Here is a 23,544-nt window from a genome sequence, read left to right as displayed (position 1 = left end):
TAGTGGTGAGAGCGCATGGTGCGGAGACAGATTCTCGCCACGCCACCTGGTAGGAGCGACCTGTCAGGTAGGACGCAATCCAAGCGTGGGCCGCGCCGGAGATGCCCAACCCGGAGAGGGTGGAGAGGAGGATCTGATGGTTCACAGTATCAAAGGCAGCAGATAGGTCTAGAAGGATGAGAGCAGAGGAGAGAGAGTTAGCTTTAGCAGTGCGGAGAGCCTCCGTGACACAGAGAAGAGCAGTCTCAGTTGAATGCCCAGTCTTGAAACCTGACTGATTAGGATCAAGAAGGTCATTCTGAGAGAGATAGCAGGAGAGCTGGCCAAGGACGGCACGTTCAAGAGTTTTGGAGAGAAAAGAAAGAAGGGATACTGGTCTGTAGTTGTTGACATCGGAGGGATCGAGTGTAGGTTTTTTTCAGAAGGGGTGCAACTCTCGCTCTCTTGAAGACGGAAGGGACGTAGCCAGCGGTCAAGGATGAGTTGATGAGCGAGGTGAGGTAGGGGAGAAGGTCTACGGAAATGGTCTGGAGAAGAGAGGAGGGGATAGGGTCAAGTGGGCAGGTTGTTGGGCGGCCGGCCGTCACAAGACGCGAGATTTCATCTGGAGAGAGAGGGGAGAAAGAGGTCAAAGCACAAGGTAGGGCAGTGTGAGCAGGACCAGCGGTGTCGTTTGACTTAGCAAACAAGGATCGGATATCGTCAACCTTCTTTTCAAAATGGTTGACGAAGTCATCCGCAGAGAGGGAGGAGGGGGGAGGGGGAGGAGGATTCAGGAGGGAGGAGAAGGTAGCAAAGAGCTTCCTAGGGTTAGAGGCAGATGCTTGGAATTTAGAGTGGTAGAAAGTTGCTTTAGCAGCAGAGACAGAAGAGGAGAATGTAGAGAGGAGGGAGTGAAAGGATGCCAGGTCCGCAGGGGAGGCGAGTTTTCCTCCATTTCCGCTCGGCTGCCCGGAGCCCTGTTCTGTGAGCTCGTAGTGAGTCGTCGAGCCACGGAGCAGGAGGGGAGGACCGAGCCGGCCTGGAGGATAGGGGACAGAGAAAATCAAAGGATGCAGAAAGGGAGGAGAGGAGGGTTGAGGAGGCAGAATCAGGAGATAGGTTGGAGAAGGTTTGAGCAGAGGGAAGAGATGATAGGATGGAAGAGGAGAGAGTAGCGGGAGAGAGAGAGCGAAGGTTGGGACGGCGCAATACCATCCGAGTAGGGGCAGAGTGAGAAGTGTTGGATGAGAGCAAGAGGGAAAAGGATACAAGGTAGTGGTCGGAGATTTGGAGGGGAGTTGCAATGAGATTAGTGGAAGAACAGCATCTAGTAAAGATGAGGTCAAGCGTATTGCCTGCCTTGTGAGTAGGGGGGAAGGTGAGAGGGTGAGGTCAAAAGAGGAGAGGAGTGGAAAGAAGGAGGCAGAGAGGAATGAGTCAAAGGTAGACGTGGGGAGGTTAAAGTCACCCAGAACTGTGAGAGGTGAGCCATCTTCAGGAAAGGAACTTATCAAGGCGTCAAGCTCATTGATGAACTGTCCAAGGGAACCTGGAGGGCGATAAATGATAAGGATGTTAAGCTTGAAAGGGCTGGTAACTGTGACAGCATGGAATTCAAATGAGGAGATAGACAGATGGGTCAGGGGAGAAAGAGAGAATGTCCACTTGGGAGAGATGAGGATTCCAGTGCCACCACCCCGCTGGCTCGATGCTCTAGGGGTATGCGAGAACACGTGGGCAGACGAAGAGAGAGCAGTAGGAGTAGCAGTGTTATCTGTGGTAATCCATGTTTCCGTCAGCGCCAGGAAGTCTAGGGACTGGAGGGTAGCATAGGCTGAGATGAACTCAGCCTTGTTGGCTGCAGACCGGCAGTTCCAGAGGCTGCCGGAGACCTGGAACTCCACGTGGGTCGTGCGCGCTGGGACCACCAGGTTAGAGTGGCAGCGGCCACGCGGTGTGAAGCGTTTGTATGAGAACAGGGATAGACAGACACATAGTTGACAAGCTACAGAAGTGTTGTTTCTTGTATTATTGTCTCTTGTGTCTTTAGAGAACTGTTTCACTTTGATATCCTTTTTCTTCTGTCCTGATTTTCTCTTTCTTTTCTTCTGTTAACTAGATATTCTTTGTTGTTCTTCGTTAGCTAGCTAGCTTCTTCCAAAAGAGTCCCTAGCAAATGCTTAGCAACTGGTAAACAATTCAGCTAGCTAAGATAAATAGGCTTTTGAAAAATAACTATCTTCTTTGTTTGTTGCTTGTTTTTTCTCCTCTTCAGTCTTGCAGTTTTCTTTTGCTTTTTCCGATGTACTTCACTCTAAAAACCATGTAAATTTCAATATTTGTAGGAGCTCATTTTTCAGCTGCTGCTGCTCAAATTGGAGTTCCGGAACATAGTTTACACAGTTCTGCTAAGACTCTTGAGAAAAGGGCTATGGGCAAGGGTTGGGGACCAGAATTGAGCTGAGAATTGGCCGGAATTGAGCTGAGATTGAGGGAGAAGCACCTGGGTACACCGGCTTGGTTGTCATTGGCAACCTCTGGGACAAGAGTGACACAGGATCATGTCAAGCGGTCATGTGGGGCTAGGGCTCACAAGGCCACCTTGCACATCTGAAGTCAATTCATTTGAGCTTGAATTATCAACAAACTTGATTCACATGATCAGCAGCTTACTCTGGATTTGAGACTCCCATACTACCTTCAAGAACGACACTCAATCCACTCAACTTGGGGTTGGAGGGTGACCTTGGATTTGAAACCAAGGGTTCAATTATACTCTTTACTTGACGTTATGTATCAGAGGACCACACTGCTCTACTACACATGTCTGGATGTGAGGACACAGAAAGGCTGGAAGAACATTTAAAGCATACAATACATTCTGAGTTGAAGTCCACCTTCGGCATTGTTTCTGTGGGGGAGCATTGAGTTGCCCCCCCCCCCAATTTTCAGTTGGACGATGAGCCTTTCTTCCAATTTTTCTGGCAGCTTCCCATAAACCTATCCTCCATATATTATCTTGTGTGTCCAGATTTTATTTGCAACTCATTTATTCAGATTATTATTACCCTATTATAATGGGTTTGAATACTTTTCACTTTCTAGTTTATTTCTCATTTGCATTACAAGGAGGCAGAGCAAAGGAAGAAGACTAAAACGGTCTAAAGAATTGTAGCATGCAATGTATTCCAGCATACAGGTCCTCTGACAAGAAAGCTCTGCTTGTAATCTCCCTGTTTTTTTTTTCCCCCATCGGCAATCATGACGTAGCCTAACATGAGCCTTGTGTCAGGCTAGGCTACATCTTCTACATTATCTCAGGACCTCATGTTAGACCTTGATCGTTCCCCACTCAAAACACACTTCTGAAAGCACCTACGTATACGCCCACGACAGATGAGTACCTCTGCATTCAGACGCGAAGGTGAGAAAGGTAGGTAGGTGTGTGTCAGTGGTCATTGCAGTTTGAGATATGGGAGGATTATCTTTTTTTATGAGCGTTGTCTTTCTGTTACAGCATATCGGATGATTCATTCATGTTCCATTCACCCAGCCAATGTAACATCAATAGTTTTAGGCTACTACATGATACTCACATTTTCCCTGTACCCGTCATGAGGATGCTACAACCCAGCCTATGAATGAAACGTAGGTGCACCGGTAGAGAGAATTTTGAGTAATCAAGGTGAGAGACAGTGACGCGTTCAGTACCACCTTGCACACTCTTGCCTGCATGTAGCTGATCTAGTGTTATAATCATTAGTCCAACAGCTATAAATGAGTTTCTATTGTACAAATTCAGGTATGTTTATCCCGGTTTTGTTTTCCGTTTCAAGAAACCTTTTTCAACAGAATCTGCAGGATGAATACACCCCTGATCACACGCAGACACAGTTCACCTTCATAGCAGCCACATACAAAACAGTATGCTCACTTTGCTCGTTGTGTATATAATTCCTTCTCGCAACTATCTGCGCGCTTTCCTCCTATTACCTTTCCCGTCGATTGTGGACTTCTTCAGTGCACAACACATCAGCTGTCTGACCAGGCAAAATAATCTTTCCAAGCCAAACCTTCATATCATGACCGCTGGCCGCTAAACACAGTCTACATCGTTGTCCCGTCATAGTCAATATAGCTACTAGAACTACCGTGTTAATAAACCAGCTGCAATAATGCAGTACAGTGTACGGTCAGAAAGCAGTTTAGCATTTACACTGGTGGGACCCGGTGGCAATAAATTAATAAAACCAAAAGCTTACCTTGACTTGGAAGAGTTCCAGTGTTGGATAGCCAGCTAGCTAACATGGCATCCCTCTCTGTTCGAGTAGGCTAAACTAGCTAGCTGCATTCAAAAGCTAAGTGAAAGTAAAAAAACATACAACCATATATATCTCACTCTCGCTTCTCCTTAATTTTGGAAGAAATGAATGTTAAACTGTTCAACTGTCTTTCTCGCTCTGAGTCAACTACTCACCACATTTTATGCACTGCAGTGCTAGCTAGCTGTAGCTTATGCTTTCAGTACTAGAGTCATTCTCTGATTCTTTCTTTGGGTGGATAACCATGCAGTTCATGCTGCAAGAGCTCTGATGGGTTGGAGGACGCCCTCAGGAAGTTGTCATAATTACTGTGTAAGTAAGTTACTGTACTAAAGTCAATGTACCCAGAAGAGGACAAACGCTAGCTGTCCTCTGGCTACACCATGGTGCTACCCTACAGAGTGCTGCTGAGGCTACTGTAGACCTTCATTGCAGAACAGTGTGTTTTAATCAATTATTTGGTGACAGGAATATATTTATAGTTTTATCTTGAAAGGATAACTTTTTTTAATGTTTCACCATTTCTATTAAATTAACTGAGGAGGATGGTCCTCCTTCCTCCTCTGAGTAGCCTCCACTGTGTGTGTCTCCAAAGCTCTGTCCCCACTCTGTCTCAAACTCCCTCTCTCTCTCGCTCACACTCACTCTCTCCCTTTGTAACTCTCCGTCCCTTTCTGCCTCTGAAGTGCTGCCAAGTTGAGTAGAGACCGTGCCCTCTCTAAGAGGAGGGGAGTAGAGACGCTCAGAACTTGCTTAGTCATGCTCTGATAGGATGCCTCGGCTAGCGATGCGAACTGACGAGACAGGAGTGTCAGTGCCGTGTTCTCGTCATGCTCTCGTCACTGGGCTCAGTCAGTTACCAGTGACGGCTTTAGAGGCAGTAGTCCCACTCCACGGGCTTCAACCTGAAAACGTATGCTTATTCCAACCTAAACTAAAGTAGCCTAATTCTGTACTTTTTCCCTAATTTATTTGACCCATTACCAGCCATAAAGTCAGGATTGAAGTCTTGTACCAACTCAATGGATGATGGTTAGGAGATGCAGGACCAAAATAATGTGAGCAATGTGTCTTTATGGTTATGTTCGTAGCGACTGCGATAAACCTTCATCGATGGTCATCTCTTTTTCTAGCCATGTTTGTCACTGTTTGAGTGACTGCATGAAGTGGGCACAAGTTCGGCAGTAAGTCAACACAAAATTAGTTTGGGATAACGAGCACTTAAATAGCAATTTCCTGCTTGAAATATATGAATTGACTTGGAAAATGGCTTTCATCAATTTTCATGTAGCCTACGTCTAGTGTTTGATTTAAAGCCAACCATGGGCTGTGTTCAAGGAGTTTGGGTCTATGTTATGATGGGCATGTTCTGCAATAACTCAACTTTCTATACAGTAACTTGTGACTGTTATGATTGAGTGCACTTGACTGGAATGCAGATAGGCCTATCCAGAGTAAGAATGTATTTGAGTAGGCTAGGTGCTGGTGAACACAGCACTCTGAATTTGCATTTCATCAGATAGGCCTAATACTAGTCGGCTGAATTGCTATTTGCAAATGCGTATCTAGAGTGCGTCTCTAAAGGGGAGCCACACTACAAGCCTATTTGTCTTTTTTTTCTTAACATTATATTCGACCGCATCCTATCCAACCAAAGGTATCTCTGAGAGTGTGAAGTCTAGCCTACTTTCAGTAAAAAGTTGACTGTTGTATTCTGTCTGTTTTTGAGTGGTCCAAATGAGAAATCCAACCTTTTCCTTTTTTTTTTCACGAAGGGTATTTTCTCACATAGTCCTTTTTTAACGTGAACTCGGGGTAAAAAATAAGGAAAATACCTCTGTTCTCTTTGTATTCACACTGCCCTCGCCTTTGAATGAGGACTCAACTCTTTTGCCAGTTCACTTCACCTATTTTGTGTTCCGAGTCCTCTTTGTATTTACATTTGCTATGTTTAGAAAGGATCCAAGAGCTTTTTCCAGCATTCCCTCAATGCACTCTGGGTTTTTACAAAGTGCAGGACAAGCCATTCCATCAGAATTTATCGGACAGCTAGATATACCCACTTACTGTGGTGAAAAAGTACCCAATTGTCATACTTGAGTAAAAGTAAAGATGCCTTAATAGAAAAACACTCAAGTAAACGTCAGTGACCCAGTAAAATACTACTTGAGTTCTTAAAAAAAATATATACGTAAGTATCAAAAGTAAATGTAATTGCTAAAATATACTTAAGTTTTGAAAATAAAAGTATAAATAATTTCAAACTCCTTATAAAGCAAACCAGATGGCAAAAAAGTGTTTACTTACGGACAGCCAGGAGCACACTCCAACAGACATAATTTACAAACAAAGCATGTGTGTTTAGTGAGTCCGCAAGATCAGAGGCAGTAGGTAGATAGATGTTTTTGGGATCTGAAAGTCGTATTCCTATTAACTTCCAGTGTAGTGAGCGCAACTTTGTCATACTGCTGCGTCATACTGGCCGGATTCTGCCTGCTTGAACGACAATAACTCCGATACACATTAAATCACCCAGGGTATCGATAGAACATCACTCAGAGATGCACAAAAACAGTATAACATTCAAAATAGGTGAACCTTTTAATATTTTACACTAATGCCTACATACATTTTGGAAGCTAATAGATTACAATTATGTCTAATATTTTAACTAACTACAATCAGAAGATACTATTAACATGTAAATATATATAGCAGAATAATAACTGCAGATTAAATAATGCTGTTATTGAAAATTGTATACCGAATGTAGGCTACTGCCCCTTTAAGAGCTTGAATTTATTTTGTACCCCATGTTGTGATTTTCACCAAATATGTTGTCTTCTCACACTATTCAAACCCCACAATCGAATAAACAGTGTATGAAGCTATCTTAGCCTATAGATCACATATTGCAAACAAATACCAGTGACTAGAACCATTCAACGCTGGTCTGACCAATCGGAATTCATGCTTCAAGATTGTTTTGATCACCCGGACTGGGATATGTTCCGGTCAGCCGCAGAGAACAACATGTATCTATCTATATGCTGACTCAGTGAGTGAGTTTATAAGGAAGTGCATTGGAGATGTTGTTCCCACTGTGGCTATTAAAACCTACCCTAACCAGAAACTGTGGATGGATGGTGGCTTTCACAAACCTGAAAGCGCAAACCACCGCATTTAACCATGGAAAGAGGTCTGGGAATATGGCTGAATATAAACAGTGTATGTATTCCATCTGCAAGGCAATCAAACAAGCGAAATGCCGGTAAAGGGACAAAGTGGAGTCGCAATTCAACAGCTCAGACACGAGACATATGTTGCAGGGTCTACAGAAAATTACGGACAACAAAAGAAAACCAGCCACGTCAAGGACACCGTCACGCTTCCAGACAAACTAAACACCTTCTTTGCCCGCTTTGAGGATAATACAGTGCTACCATCGCGGCACGCAAACAAGGACTGCCCCCCCACCCTTGGCCGGCGTGAGTGAAACATCTAAACGTGTTAACCCTCGCAAGGCTGCTGGCCCAGACGGCATCCCTAGCTGTGTCCACAGAGCATGCGCAGACCAGCTGGCTATTGTGTTTACAGACATATTAAATCGCTCTCTATCCCAGTCTGCTGTCCCCACATGCTTCAAGATGGCCACCATTGTTCCTGTACCCAAGTAGACAGAAGTAACTGAACTAAATGACTACTGCCCCGTAGTACTCACTTCTGTCATCATGAAGTGCTTTGAGAGACTAGTCAAGGATCATATCACCTCCACCTTAGCGGCCACCCTAGACCTACCTCAGTTTTCATACCGCCCCAACAGGTCCACAGACGATGCAAACGCCATTGTACTGCACACTGCCCTATCCCATCTGGACAAGAGGAATACCTATGTAAGAATGCCGTTATTGAATACAACTCAGCATTCAACACCATAGTACCGAGGCGCAACACCAAGGCGCAACAGCACCTCTTCAACCTCAGGAAGCTGAAGAAATGTAACTTGTCACCCAAAACCCTGACAAACTTTTTTACAGATTCACAATCGAGAGCATCCTGTCGGGCAGTATAACAGCCTGGTATGGCAACTGCAGCGCCCGCAACCGTAGGGCTCTCCAGAGGGTGGTGCGGTCTGCACAACGCATCACAGGGGGCAAACTACCTGCCCTCCAGGACACCTACACCACTCGATGTCACAGGAAGGCCATAAAGATAATCAAGGACAAAAACCAACCGAGCCACTGCCTGTTCACACCGCTATCATCCAGAAGGCGAGGTCAGTACAGGTGCATCAAAGCTGGGACCGAGAGACTGAAAAACAGCTTCTATCTCAAGGCCATCAGACTGTTAAACAGCAATCACTAACTCAGAGAGGCTGCTGCCTACACTGAGACCCAATCACTGGCCACTTTAATAAATGGATCATGAGTCACTTTACACAATGCCACTTTTAAATAATGCCAATTTGATCATGTTTAAATATCTTACATTACTTATCATAGGTTTATACTGTATTTTATACCATCTATTGCACCTTGCCTATGCCGCTTGGCCATCACTCATCCATATATTTATATGTACAGATTCTCATTCATCTCTTTTTAGATTTGTGTGTATTCGGTAGTTGTTGGGGAATTGTTAGATATTACTGCGCTGTCGGAACTAGAAGCACAAGCATTTCGCTACACTCGCGTTATCATCTGTTAACCATGTGTATGTGACCAATAACATTTTATTTGATTTAATCTGAGCAAAACCTCAACACATTTTGTAATTTCTGTGCATCCTTAACAATCGCTAATCAGCACTTATTTTTTCATGTGAACCTGCACCTCATCTTCTGTAACACTTGACTTGACACCCTGTGCAATAACACGTTATGACACGATCAAAACCATGTCATATCTCATAACAGCTGACATAACTTGTCATAATATGGTCATAACACTGTCATGACCCATATATTTACACCTGTTGTGACATGTATTGCGTTATTTTATTGCTGGTTATGACACCTACTTAAGAGTGTCAAAACCCACATTTATTCAAATAAGGTTTTTTTTCTCTGTGAAGAAGTTTCCTTTCCACTCCTATGTAGGTGTCATAACAGCCATAAAATAACACTGTCACAGCAGGTCTAAATATGTGTCATGACAGTGTTATGTCAGCTGTTACGTCATGACATGGTTATGACTGTGTAATAACGTGTTATGACGCTGGGTGTCAAGTAAAGTGTTACCTCATCTTCTCTCTTTTGTGGCATCAATGTGAGGGCTTATGGCAGGGGAAACAGTGTTCTAGTGTGTGTGGTGCGGAAATTCAAGCAAACCGAATTCGGACCGCCTCTCACAATGGTCTCAATTTGGTTTGCTTTTTGGGCTCTTTTGAGGGGTCTGAGTTCTTTTGGGATGTTCATACTGCACAAAAAAATAAGCGAACTGCACTCAGTTCACAACAATTGGCTGAAAAGGGATTAAGTGTGAAAACACCCAAACTATACTACACTAGAAAATGTCTCTCCAGTTGCACACAAAGGTTTTTAACAGTTTGATTGTTTTTTTAAACATAGACGTCACTTCGTCTAGTTTAGATTTACATTTGATTGAGTTGTCAACTAACATTTGAACTGTGTCGTTGGATTTAGGTTCAAAATTGGGCGATTTTTTTTATTTTATATTTTTTTAAATATTTTTTATTAAAAAAATTATTTTTTTTTATTATTTTTTTTTACAAAATGTCTCATTTCCTTTACGTTGATTACTTTTTGCAAATTCAATCAGTTTTCCACGTTCATTCTATTCCATGGAAACACCATTGAGTCAACCAGTTTGGGCCCAGCGGGAATCTATACTGAACTAGTAGCCTAGCCACATCTCTCTTAGTTTCTGTGTAAAGGTGCTGAGCCAGATGCACCCCAAGCTTTTTAACAGTTTATAAAAATATTATATGATAATCAACTCAACCTATACTGAACTCATACATGTTTACCACATTCTACTGATCCAACCTTTTTTAACAGTTGATTTAAAAAAAATGGACTCATACTGAACTAATGCACATGTCTGTCTCCGTGAAGGTGCTGAGCCAGGTGCACCCCAAGCTGTCGTCCCAGGAGGATGCGCTGCAGTACATCGAGGAGCTGATCCTGCTGCTGCTCAACATGCTCTGCCAGGCACAGCCACGCAGCGTGCAGGACGTGGAGGTGAAGATCTCTATCAATAGCGCAACAGACATAAAACCTTGTTGAACCCCCCCCCTTATTACAGTAGTATAAACAGAGGGGTTTTTGTACACTTCCAAAGCAATAACGGGAGCTTTGGACAAAAAGGTCCAATACATAGAGATAAAGGGAATGTGTGCTTAGTGTTGTTTTGCCCTCAAATGTGATCTTTTACTGAAGCTTAGGCCCAGGTGATAAAATCACAACATTTCAATCACAATTAAGTTGAATCGTTGTGATTGTGTGGTCTAAGCTGTATTAAAAGATCCCGTTTGGGAGCAGAAAAAGAGTGAGCAGACCTTTCCTTTCAGAATCCCTCAGGGCATCAACAACAGATCAATGTGGCGAGGTAGAAGTTGCCTCTAAATCACAGGTCTAGGATCAGATGACTGTTCCCCTGATCCTCTCTCTTTAACCTATGGTCTAGGAAATAAACTGAACCTTGACCAGTAGTTAGGGGTTACTTCTACTTAAAGGGGCAATCAGCAGATGCGACACTGAACAAAAATATAAACGCAACATGTAAAGTGTTGGTCCCATGTTTCATGAGCTGAATTTTTTTTATCCCAGACATTTTCCAACGCACAAAAAGCATATTTCCCTCCTTCTGTGCACAAATTTGTTTTACGTCCCTGTTAGTGAGCATTTCTCCTTTGTCAAGATAATCCATCCACCTGACAGGTGTGGCATATCAAGAAGCTAAACAGCATGATGATTACACAGGTGCACCTTGTGCTGGGAACAATAAACGGCCACTCTAAAATGCCATAGATGTTTTGAGGGAGCGTACAATTGGCATTCTAACTGCAGGAATGTCCACCAGAGCTGTTGCCAGAGAATTTAATGTTAATTTCTCTACCATAAGTCGTTTTAGAGTATTTGGCAGTATGTCCAACTGGCCTCAGAACCGCAGACCACGCGTAACCACGCCAGCCCAGGACCTCCACATCTGGCTTCTTCACCTGCGGGATGGTCTGAGACCAGCCACCCGCACAGCTGATGAAACTTTGGGTTTGCACAACCAGGGAATTTCTGCACAAACTGTCAGAAACCGTCTCAGGGAAGCTCATCTGCGTGGTCTACATCTTCACCAGGGTCTTGACCTGACTGCAGTTTGGTGTCGTAACCAACTGTAGTGGGCAAATGCTCACCTTCGATGGCCACCTGCACGCTAGAGAAGTGTGCTCTTCATGGATGAATACCAGTTTCAACTGTACCAGGCAGATGGCAGACAGCCTCTGAGGCGTCGTGTAGGCAAGCGGTGTACTAATGTCAACGTTGGGAACAGAGTGCCCCATGGTGGCGGTGGGGTTATGTTATAAGCTACGGACAATGAACTCAATTGCATTTTATCGATAGCAATTTGAATGTACAGATACTGTGACGAGATCCTGAGGCCCATTGTTAAATCAAATTTTATTTGTCACATGCGCTGAATACAACAGGTGTAGACCTTATTGTGAAATTCTTACTTACAAGCCCATAATCAACAATGCAGTTCAAGAAATGGAGTTAAGAAAAATAGTGACACTATAAAATAACAATAACAAGGCTATATACAGGAGGTACCGGTACCATGTCAATGTGCGGGGCTACAGGTTAGTCGAGGTAATTTGTACATGTAGGTAGGGGTAAAGTGAATAGTCCATGTGGACATTTCATTAGTTGTTCAGCAGTCTTATGCCTTGGGGGTAGAAGCTGTTAAGGAGCCTTTTGGATCTAGACTTGGCGCATCGGTACCACTTGCCGTGCAGTAGCAGAGCACACAGTCTATGACTAGGGTGGCTGAAGTCTTTGACAATTTTTTGGGGCCTTCCTCTGACACCGCCTAGTATATATATCCAGGAAGGCAGGAAGCTTGGCCCCAGTGATGTACTGGGCTGTACGCACTACCCTCTAGTGTCTTACGGTCGTATGCTGAGCAGTTGCCATAACAGGCGGTGATGCAACCGGTCAGGATGCTCTCGATGGTGCAGTTGTAGAACTTTTTAGGATCTGAGGACCCATGCCAAGTCTTTTCAGTCTCCTTAGGGGGAATAGGCATTGTCGTGCCCTCTTCACGACTGTCTTGGTGTGTTTGGACCATGTTAGTTTGTTGGCGACGTGGACACCAAGGAACTTGAAACTCTCAACCTGCTCTACTACAGCCCCGTCGATGTGATTCGCCCTCCTTTTCCTGTAGTCCACGATCAGCTCCTTTGTCTTGCTCATGTTGAGAGAGAGGTTGTTATCCTGGCACCACACTGCCAGGTCTCTGACCTCCTCCCTATAGGCTGTCTCGTTGTTGTCGGTGATCGGGCCTACCACTGTTGTCGTCAGCAAACTTAATGATGGTGTTTGAGTCGTGCTTGGCCACGCAGATGTGGGTGAACAGGGAGTACAGGAGGGGACTAAGGTGGTAAGGGTAGGGGACTAAGGTGGTAAGGGTAGGGGGGACTAAGGTGGTAAGGGTAGGGGGGACTAAGGTGGTAAGGGTAGGGGGGACTAAGGTGGTAAGGGTAGCCCCTGAGGGGCCCCGTGTTGAGGATCAGCGTGACAGATGTGTTGTTGCCTACCCTTACCACCTGGGGGCGGCCCATCGAGGATCCAGTTGCAGTCGGTGTTTAGTCCCAGGGTCCTTAGTTTAGTGATGAGCTTTGTGTGCACTATGGTATTGAACACGGAGTTGTAGTCAATGAACAGTATTCTCACATAGGTGTTCCTTTTGTCCAGGTGGGAAAGGGCAGTGTGGAGTGCTTTCAACATGATAATCCACGGCACCATGTCGTAAGGATCTGAACACAATTCCTGGAAGCTGAACATGTCCCAGTTCTTCCATGGCCTGAATACAAGACATGTCACCCATTGAGCATGTTTGGGATACTGGATCAACGTGTTCCAGTTCCTGGCAATATCCAGCAACTTCGCTCAGCCACTGAAGAGGAGTGGGACAACATTCCACAGGCCACAATCAACAGCCTGATCAACTCTATGTGAAGGAGATGTGTCGCGCTGCATGAGACAAATGGTGGTCACACCAGATACTGACTGGTGTTCTGATCCATGCCCCTACCTTCGTTGACCAACAGATACATATCTGTATTCCCAGTCATGTGAACTCTATAGATTAGGGCCTAATTCACTTATTTCAATTGGCTTATTTCCTTTTATTGACTGTGACTGAGTAAAATCTTTGAAATTGTTGAATGTTGCGTTTTTATATTTTTGTTCAGTATACATACATTTTTGGACTCATACATTTCAATGATTTGTACCCATTGATTCTTGAAGAATATAACTTAGAAATGCCTCATGAGCTTAGTTCAACTGTCATACCCTATCAGAACCCAAAATATAAGCTTTTTACTCCGTTTGTAAACAAGCACTATATAGCTGCAAAACATGGTTAAAACGATCCTTTTGATATAATGGATTTCCTTGCATCCATAGCTCTGTCTATGAATTTGAGTGGTTCCATTTCTCTATCCCCATCCCTCAGCTTTTTACCGGACCGGGGCAGGGAGTCCGCTTTGTTATTGTTTCAACTGCTGATTGCTGCTTTAATGTCGTCGTTCACAGCTTATCATAGCATTCAGCTTCATTTTATTCTGTAGCAGACACACTTTTTATTGACAGCTGGTGAAGTCAGGGTTTCGGTAAAAGAGGATGTTGATTTATGTCCCCAACCATAAAGGGGAAATTATAAATGTTTGCCAAGTTTAATTTCTTTTAAGCTCAGATCATGGTGTTCTTTAGGTTTGTTTTGCACTGAGATATAACTCCGTTTTTGTCAATTTCTATTCTCATGTATACAATCCAATCCATTTACCCAAAGTGAAAAGTTAAGCTATTTGCAGACATGTATTTTGACTCCTATTGCTTTGACAATCATTTGAGTTCTTGTTTGGTTTTATGTCATTGAACAGTAAATGTTTTCTTGCACATCATCACACTAATGGCTACTACTGTTGTGTTGATTTTCTGCAATGATAACTGACATGAGCTAACGCAGAAAACATCTGAAATCTTTCTTTGTTCAGTCCATGTTTTAGATGGCCAACCTGTTTTCACCTCTTGTTTTTGTTTTGTCCACCTTGACTCATTTTTGCGAGCAGACGGATCACGTGAAATCCACAGGTGCTTTTTAGGGTCCATGGCCCTAGCCATGGGGCATGGTAAAGTCAAACCATGGATATGTGGTCTCTTTTTACCATGTTTACTCCTCCCTTAGTTCTGTGTTCTCACTTTCTGTTGACCTCTCCCTGTGACCCAGTCTGTATGAACTTTAACCCTTGACCTGTGCCCCCTTTTTAACCATTGACCTGCCAGGGTTGATGATTGACCACACTCATTTGTGCTTGTGTATATTGTAATTTGTCACCCATTGGATCCAACGGATTGCGGGAAATTTGTATTGTTTGTTTACTATGTATGTACCCTACATAAGAACTACATAACACATTCATAAGGAGTTCCTTAACACCTTTGTAGGCACAACATAAATGTTTGATTCCCTATAATATACAACACAAACATTTTGTAAATGCCTAGGCCTCAGAAAGCCTCTGTCAACTTAAGTTGTTGACATAAGCGCTTATTAATTTTTATGTAGTGCTTATGAAGATGTCCTCCATTAACTGTGGATGTATTTTGTAGTTCTCACCCTTTTTTAAAGGGTTACAGTAACTCTTTGCCCAACTCCTACGTCAAGGGAAGGACATCCTGGTAGTGCCTCTAGCGGAAGTGTGACTTGACATGTACATGTCATGTACCCGCCCTCCCATTGGCATAACCTGTTAGATGTCCCTTTTTAAGGGAAAAGTCCCTTGTGAAATGTCTGCGACAATAAAACAATGGTGTCAAGTGGTGTAAAGTGTCATAGGGTGGTTTGAAGGAGGAGAAGGCATGTTTACCCCCAGTGAACGAAGACGTTCACTGGGGGTACTGTTTGCTTTGCCTATGGATGCAGTATCAATAGAGTACCAGGAAATATGTAAATCAGAGATAAGTAAGGCCCTGTTTGCAGCCCAAATGGCACCCTATTCTCTATGTATTCCACTACATTTGACAAGGGCCCATAGGGCTCTGGTCAAAAGTATTGCACTATTAAAGGGCTCTCGATCTCCCTCCCTCCTTTCCACCCCTCAGGAGCGAGTGCAGAAGAGTTTCCCGCACCCTATCGATAAATGGGCTATCGCTGATGCCCAGGCGGCCATTGAAAAGAGGAAGAGGAGGAATCCTTTGGCCCTGCCCGTGGATAAGATCCACCCGCTGCTCAAGGTAACCCATAATCCCAAATGTCTGGGTCATGTTCAGTAGGGCAAAGCAATTTGAAATGGAAGCGAAAATGTACGTTTCTTACTGGACACTTTTAGCAGGATCCGACATTAATGATGGCCCGCTGGCCAGTAAAAGCATGTTGGGCCAGTATCTTCTCAGCACATTTTGTCTTTCCAGTTTACCTTCTGTGTCGCAGTCTGCTATTGAAAACCATTGAAGACTACACACTGAAAAGTCATCCTATTTGTATTTGAGCAAAATTATTGGTCGTTCATTCAACCACGCTCTTCGCCAATCACAACTTCTTGAGCATGCGAGCAGTACATGAGTTGATGCCTTCACACGGCACACATGAGCTGTCCAGAGTGAAAAGAAGCGCTCAAAAATCTACTCACTGAGCTCATTTATTTTAGGGAAAGTAGTGAACATACTAGCAAAAATGACATGCATGCATGCATACATGCATGCATGCATACATACATACATGCATGCATGCATGCATACATACATACATACATACATACATACATACATACATTTAAACCTAGGCCCTGCATGACCCTAATGCATTTTCAAAGAGTAAGTTAACCTTGGACCCTGCTTTCAAGTAGTACATTGCTGTTTTGTGCCTACTGAACATGACCGTGTTAGCTAGACCAATCATAATGAAGTGACCTGTAAGGTCATCAACATGTAGCCTATGTCTTCAGCGCCCAGTAAATTAGTCAGGCTGTGAACCACTTTTAGGAAACAGCAGGGTGTATTCAGTGATGTACAGTGCCTTCAGAAAGTATTCACACCCCTTGACTTTTTCCCCAAAAATGTTTTATTACAAGTTGGATTAAAAGGGATTTGTTGTCAAGGAGCTACACAAAATACAGTGGTTCTTCCTTTAGAAGTTACGAGTTTATGCTGCGACCGTTTGTGGTAGATGGTGGCATTCTGTCAAGGGGTACAATGACAGAATGCCACCATCTACCACAAACGGTCGCAGCATAAACTCGTAACTTCTAAAGGAAGAACCACTGTATTTTGTGTAGCTCCTTGACAACAAATCCCTTTTAATCCAACTTGTAATAAAACATTTTTGGGGAAAAAGTCAAGGGGTGTGAATACTTTCTGAAGGCACTGTACATCACTGAATACACCCTGCTGTTTCCTAAAACGGGTGTACTTCACAAAATAGATGGCATCATGAGGTAGGAAAATTATGTGGATATATTGAATCAACATCTCAAGACATCAGTCAGGAAGTTAAAGTTTGGTCGCAAATGGGTCTTCCAAATGGACAATGACCACAAGCATACTTCCAAAGTTGTGGCAAAATGGCTTAAGGGCAACAAAGTCAAGGTATTGGAGTGGCCATCACAAAGCCCTGACCTCAATCCCACTAGAAAAATAGTGGGCAGAACTGAAAAGGCGTGTGCGAGCAAGGAGGCCTGACTGTGAGGAGGAATGGGCCAAAATTCACCCAACTTATTGTTGGAAGCTTGTGGAAGGCTACCTGAAACGTTTGACCCAAGTTAAACAATTTAAAGGCAATGCTATCAAATGCTAATTGAGTGTATGTAAACTTCTGACCCACTGGGAATGTGATGAAAGAAATAAAAGCTGAAATAAATCATTCTCTCTACTATTATTCTGACATTTCACATTCTTAAAATAAAGTGGTGATGCAAACTGGAATTTTTCCTAGGATTGAATGTCAGGAATTGTGCAGAACTGAGTTTAAATGTATTTGGCTAAGGTGTATGTAAACTTCTGACTTCAAGTGTGTGTTTTTTATATATATATATTTTTGTTACTTTTTACCCCAATTTCGTGATATCCAATTGGTAGTTTAGTCTTGTCCCATCGCTGCAACTCCCATAAGTACTTGGGAGAGGTGAAGGTTGAGAGCCATGCGTCCCCCGAAACACGACCCTGCCAAGCCGCACTGCTTCTTGACACACAACTCTTATATCCCGGAAGCCAGCCGCATCAATGTGTCAGAGGAAACACTGTACAGCTGGTGACCGAAGTCAGCGTGCCCGGCCCGCCACGTGGAGTCGCTAGAGCATGATGAGACAAGGACATCCCTGTCAGCCAAACCCTCCCCTAACCCAGACGACGCTGGGCCAATTGTGCACCACCTCATGGGTCTCCCGGTTGGCTGCGACACAGCCTGGGATCGAACCCGGAAGTGGGTTAGGCCTATGTGTTTAGTTAGGCCTATGTGTAAGTAATTAAGCAGCTTACTCCTGTTATGGTTTTAAGCAAAGATCTGTAAGGATATGAGTCGACTTGTCTCCTCAGTATAATGCTCGTGTCTCTTGGTTGACCTTATTTAGAATTTTTTTTGGATAAGTATTTTCAACATTTTAAAGTTGTTTCAGGGCAAGCTTTGAAGCTTCTTTATGTTTTTTCCACTATTAGGCTATTGACCAATAGAACACCTAGCCTAATTTGAATGTTATTCATACCGTTTTAATTAGTGGATAGGTTTTTATCATGACTGTTACTCGTGTTCCTGGTCCTGCCAGAGAAACATGCTCTTATCTGGGGTGGCTGTTGTGAAGAACCAATGTCTTCCTATCAGTACAGAGATCAAGTCAATGTCAAAAGGGAGTCTATTTTGATGTAGGCGGTAGATTTTTAGCTAGATTGTTCTGATGTCTTCTTAAGATGTATGAAATGTATGCATTCACTACTGTAAGTCGCTCTGGATAAGAGCGTCTGCTAAATGACTAAAATGTAAATGTAAATGTGTTAGAACGCTGATCTATCTGTAGTCTAAACTGTGGCAGTTAATGGAGGAGTTTTCAGTCACTCTCTCCTCTGGCGCTAGAGACCTGCATCAGGCAACAACAACAAAAACTGTCGGTGCTCCTGGAGTTAAGAGAGAACTTGGGTAAAAACATCCTTATTTTTAAACAAGCCATAGAAAGCTAGATGCAATTTCAGTTAACAAAGAAAAAGTTATGAACTTGTCTGTCGGCCCTGGATTAAAGACCAAAATTGGTTAAAGAAAATTGTGATGAATAAAAATATATACCACCGTCTCTTGCGCATGTCATTTTCCTTTCATAAATGCATCCTTACTTACAAGCGACTATTATTATCTAGAGGTCGACCGATTATATTTTTTTATATATAAATATATTTGTAATAATGACAATTACAACAATACTGAATGAACAATGAACACTTTTATTTTAACTTAATATAATACATAAATAAAATCAATTTAGGCTGTGATTCAATGTTAATTTAACAGGCACCGCATCGATTATATGCAACGCAGGACAAGCTAGATAAACTAGTAATATCATCAACCATGTGTAGTTAACAAGTGATTATGTTAAGATTTATTGTTTTTTTAGTAGATACGTTTAATGCTAGCTAGCACCTTACCTTGCTGTACTCGCATAACAGGTAGTCAGCCTGCCACGCAGTCTCCTGGTGGAGTACAATGTAATTGGCCAAAATCGGTGTCCAAAAATGGCGATTACCGATTGTTATGAAAACTTGAAATCGGCCCTAATTAATCGGCCATTCTGATTAATCGGTCGACCTCTATTATTAACCCTGCATTATAATTATATAAAGCCCCTTAGGGCAAATCTGGTCTGTGAGAATATCTAACGATAAATGCCCCCCCTCACTTATAATTCACTGTATCACAATTCCAGTGGGTCAGAAGTTTACATACACAAAGTTGACTGTGCCTTTAAACATCTTGTAAAAAAACAGAAAATTATGTCATGGCTTTTAGAAGCTTCTGATAGGCTAATTGACATAATTTGAGTCAATTGGAGGTGTACCTGTGGATGTATTTCAAGGCCTGCCTTCAAAATCACTGCCTCTTTGCTTGACATCATGGGAAAATCAAAAGAAATCAGCCAAGACCTCAGGAAAAAAATGGTACACCTCCACAAGTCTGGTTCATCCATGGGAGCAATTTCCTAACGCCTGAAGGTACCACGTTCCACTGTACAAACAATAGTACGCAAGTATAAACACCATGGGACACCAAAATCAAAATGAACAGTTAGTTTCTGGTGTGGCCACCAGCTGCATTAAGTACTGCAGTGCATCTCCTCCTCATGGACTGCACCAGATTAGCCACTTCTTGCTGTGAGATGTTACCCCACTCTTCCACCAAGGCACCTGCAAGTTCCTGGACACTTCTGGGGGGAATGGCCCTAGCCCTCACCTTCCGATCCAACAGGTCCCAGACGTGCTCAATGGGATTGAGATCCGGACTCTTTGCTGGCCATGGCAGAACACTGACATTCCTGTCTTGCAATAAGTCACGCACAGAACGAGCAGTATGGCTGGTGGCATTGTCATGCTGGAGGGTCATGTCACGATGAGCCTGCAGGAAGGGTACCACATGAGGGAGGAGGATGTCTTCCCTGTAACTCACAGCGTTGAGATTGCCTGCAATGACAACAAGCTCAGTCCGATGATGCTGTGACACACCGCCCCAGACCATGATAGACCCTCTACCGCCAAATCGATCCTGCTCCAGAGTACAGGCCTCGGTGTAACGCTCATTCCTTCGATGATAAAAGCGAATCTGACCATCACACCTAGTGAGACATAACCGCGACTCGTCAGTGAAGAGCACTTTTTGCCAGTCCTGTCTGGTCCAGCGACGTAGGGTTTGTGCCCATGGGCGACGTTGTTGTCGGTGATGTGTGGTGAGGACCTGCCTTACAACAGGCCTTCAAGCCCTCAGTCCAGCCTCTCTCAGCCCATTTCGGACAGTCTGAGCACTGATGGAGGGATTGTGTGTTCCTGGTGTAACTCGGGCAGTTGTTGTTGCCATCCTATACTTGTCAGGTATGATGTTCGGATATACTGATCCTGTGCAGGTGTTGTTACACGTGGTCTGTCACTGCGAGGACGATCAGCTGTCCGTCCTGTCTCCCTGTAGCGCTGTCTTAGGCGTTTCACAGTACGGACATTGCAATTTATTGCACTGGCCACATCTGCAGTCCTCATGCCTCCTTGCAGCATGCCTAAGGCAATTTCACGCAGATGAGCAGGGACCCTGGGCATCTTTCTTTTGGTGTTTCAGAGTCAGTAGAAAGGTCTCTTTAGTGTCCTAAGTTTTCTGTGACCTTATTTGCCTACCGTCTGTAAGCTGTTAGTGTCTTAACGACCGTTCCACAGGTGCATGTTCATGGTTCATTCAACAAGCATGTGAAACAGTGTTTAAACCTATTACAATGAAGATCTGTGAAGTTATTTGGATTTTTACGAATTATCTTTGAAAGACAGGGTCCTGAAAAAGGGACATTTCTTTTTTTGGTGTATGTGTGTGTGTGTGTGTGTGTGTCTTGATTAGATCATTTTCAACCCCCTGAGTCAATACATGTTAGAATCACCTGAGGCAGTGACTACAGCTGTGAGTCTTTCTGGGTAAGTCTCTCAGAGCTTTGCAGACCTGGATTGTACAATATCTGCCCATTATTCAAAAAATTATTCAAGCTCTGTGAAGTTGGTGGTTGATCATTGCTAGACATCCATTTTCAGTTATTGTCATAAATTGGCTTAAAAATCTGTCTGTAACCAGGCCACTCAGAAACATGCAATGTCGTCCTGGTAAGCAACTCCAGTGTATATTTGGCTTTGTGAAAGGTGAATTTGTCTCCCAGTTTCTGTTGTAAAGCAGACTGAACCAAGTTTTCCTCTAGGATTTTGCCTGTGCTTAGCTCTATTCCTACACTCTTTTTATAAAAAAAAAAAAAATCTCCCTAGTCCTTGCTGGAGACGTGCATACTCATAACATGATGCAGCCACCACCATACTTGAAAATATGAAGTGTGTGGTACTCAGTGATGTGTTGGATTTGCCCAAAACATAATGCTTTGTATTCAGGACAAAGTTAATTTCTTTGCAACATTGTGTGAAGTATTACTTTAGTGCCTTACTGCAAACAGGATGCATGTTTTTGAATATTTCTATTCTGTACAGGCTTCCCTCTTTTCACTCTGTCATTTAGGTTAGTGTTGTGGAGTAACTACAATGTTGCTCCATCCTCGGTTATCTCCTAAATCAAATGTTATTTGTCACATACACTTGTTTAGCAGATGTTATTGCGGATGTAGCTGAATGCTTGTGTTTCTAGCTCCAACAGTGCAGAAATATCTAACAAGTAATATCTAACAATTTCACAACAATGCACACACATCTAAAGGAATGGAATTAAGAATTTATAGATATTTGGAGGAGCAATGTCAGTGGCATAGACTAAGATACAGTAGGATAGAATACAATATATAGATATGAGATGAGCAATGCAAAATATGTAAACATGATTAATAAAGTGACTAGTGTTCCATTTATTAAAGTGGCCAGTGATTGCAAGTCTATGTATATAAGGCAACAACCTCTGTGCTAGTGATGGCTATTTAACACTGATGGCCTTGAGAAACTGCTTTTCAGTCTCTCGGTCCCAGCTTTGATGCACCTGTATTGACCTCGCCTTCTGGATGATAGCGGGGTGAACAGGCAGTGGCTCAGTGGTTGTTGTCCTTGATGATCTTTTTGGCCTTCCTGTAGTAGTTTTCCCCCGGTGAGGCATTGGGCAGACCACACCACCCTCTGGAGAGCCCTGCGGTTGCGGGCTGTGCAGTTGCCATACCAGGTGTGATGCAGCCCGACAGGATGCTCTCAATTGTGCATCTGTAAAAGTTTGTGAGGGTTTTAGGTGCCAAGCCAAATTTCTTCAGCCTCCTGAGGTTGAAGAGGCGCGGTTGCGCTTTCTTCACCACACTGTCTGTGTGGGTGGACCATTTCAGTTTGTCAGTGATGTGTACGCCGAGGAACTTGAAGCTTTCCACCTTCTCCACTGAGGTCCCATCGATGTGGATAGGGGGTGCTCCCTCTGCTGATTCCTGAAGTCCACGATCAGCTCCTTTTTGTTTTGTTGACGTTGGGTGTGAGGTTATTTTCCTGGCACCACACTCCCAGGGCCCTCACCTCCTCCCTCTAGGCTGTCTCGTCATTGTTGGTAATCAGCCATACTAGTGTTTTGTCATCTGCAAATTTGAGTTGGAGGTGTGCGTGGCCACACAGTCATGGGTGAACACGGAATACAGGAGGGGGCTGAGCACGCATCCTTGTGGGGCCCCAGTGTTGAGGATCAGCGAAGTGGAGGCTCGTCATGAAGTCCAGGACCCAGTTGCACATGGCGGGGTTCAGACCCAGGGCCTCAAGCTTAATGATGAGCTTAGGGCAGTGTAGTGCAATGGCAATTGCATCTGTGGATCTATTGGGCCGGTAAGCAGATTGAAGTGAGTCTAGGGTGTCAGGTAAGGTAGAGGTGATATGATCCTTGACTAGTTTCTCAAAGCATTTCATGATGACAGAAGTGAGTGCTACGGGGCGATAGTCATTTTGTTCAGTTATCTTTGCTTTCTTGGGTACAGGAAGAATGGTGGACATCTTGAGCTTGTGGGGACAGCAGACTGGGATAGCGAGAGATTGAAATGGACGCAGACCATCCAGCTGGTCTGCGTCCTTGACTGGGCCGGCAACCTTGTGAGGGTTAACATTCTTAAATGTCTTACTCACATTGGCCACGGAGAAGGAGAGCCCACAGTCCTTGGAAGTGGGCCGCGTCGGTGGCACTGTGCTATCCTCAAAGAGGGGGCGAAGAAGGTGTTTAGTTTGTCCGGAAGCAAGACGTCAGTGTCCGCGACGTGGCTGGATTTCCCTTTGTAGTCCGTGATTGTCTGTAGACCCTCCCACATACGTCTAGTGTCTGAG

At 43.7% G+C, this 23,544-nt stretch overlaps 1 protein-coding gene across 1 annotated transcript in view; it reads left to right on the top strand.

Moving 5' to 3' along the window:
* Positions 1–23,544, top strand: part of LOC106584773 (son of sevenless homolog 1-like) — a 92,341-nt gene that overhangs the window by 13,644 nt on the left and 55,153 nt on the right. Inside the window, 2 exon segments of the mRNA XM_014170357.2 lie at positions 10,381–10,506; positions 15,652–15,783. Of these exon segments, the coding sequence (XP_014025832.2) occupies positions 10,381–10,506; positions 15,652–15,783 (258 nt within the window).

Source organism: Salmo salar, chromosome ssa02 (assembly GCF_905237065.1).
Source record: "Salmo salar chromosome ssa02, Ssal_v3.1, whole genome shotgun sequence".
NCBI classification, from domain to species: Eukaryota; Metazoa; Chordata; class Actinopteri; order Salmoniformes; family Salmonidae; genus Salmo; species Salmo salar.
Note: the sequence above shows the minus strand (reverse complement) of the source record. Positions and strands in the feature narration are given on the sequence as shown.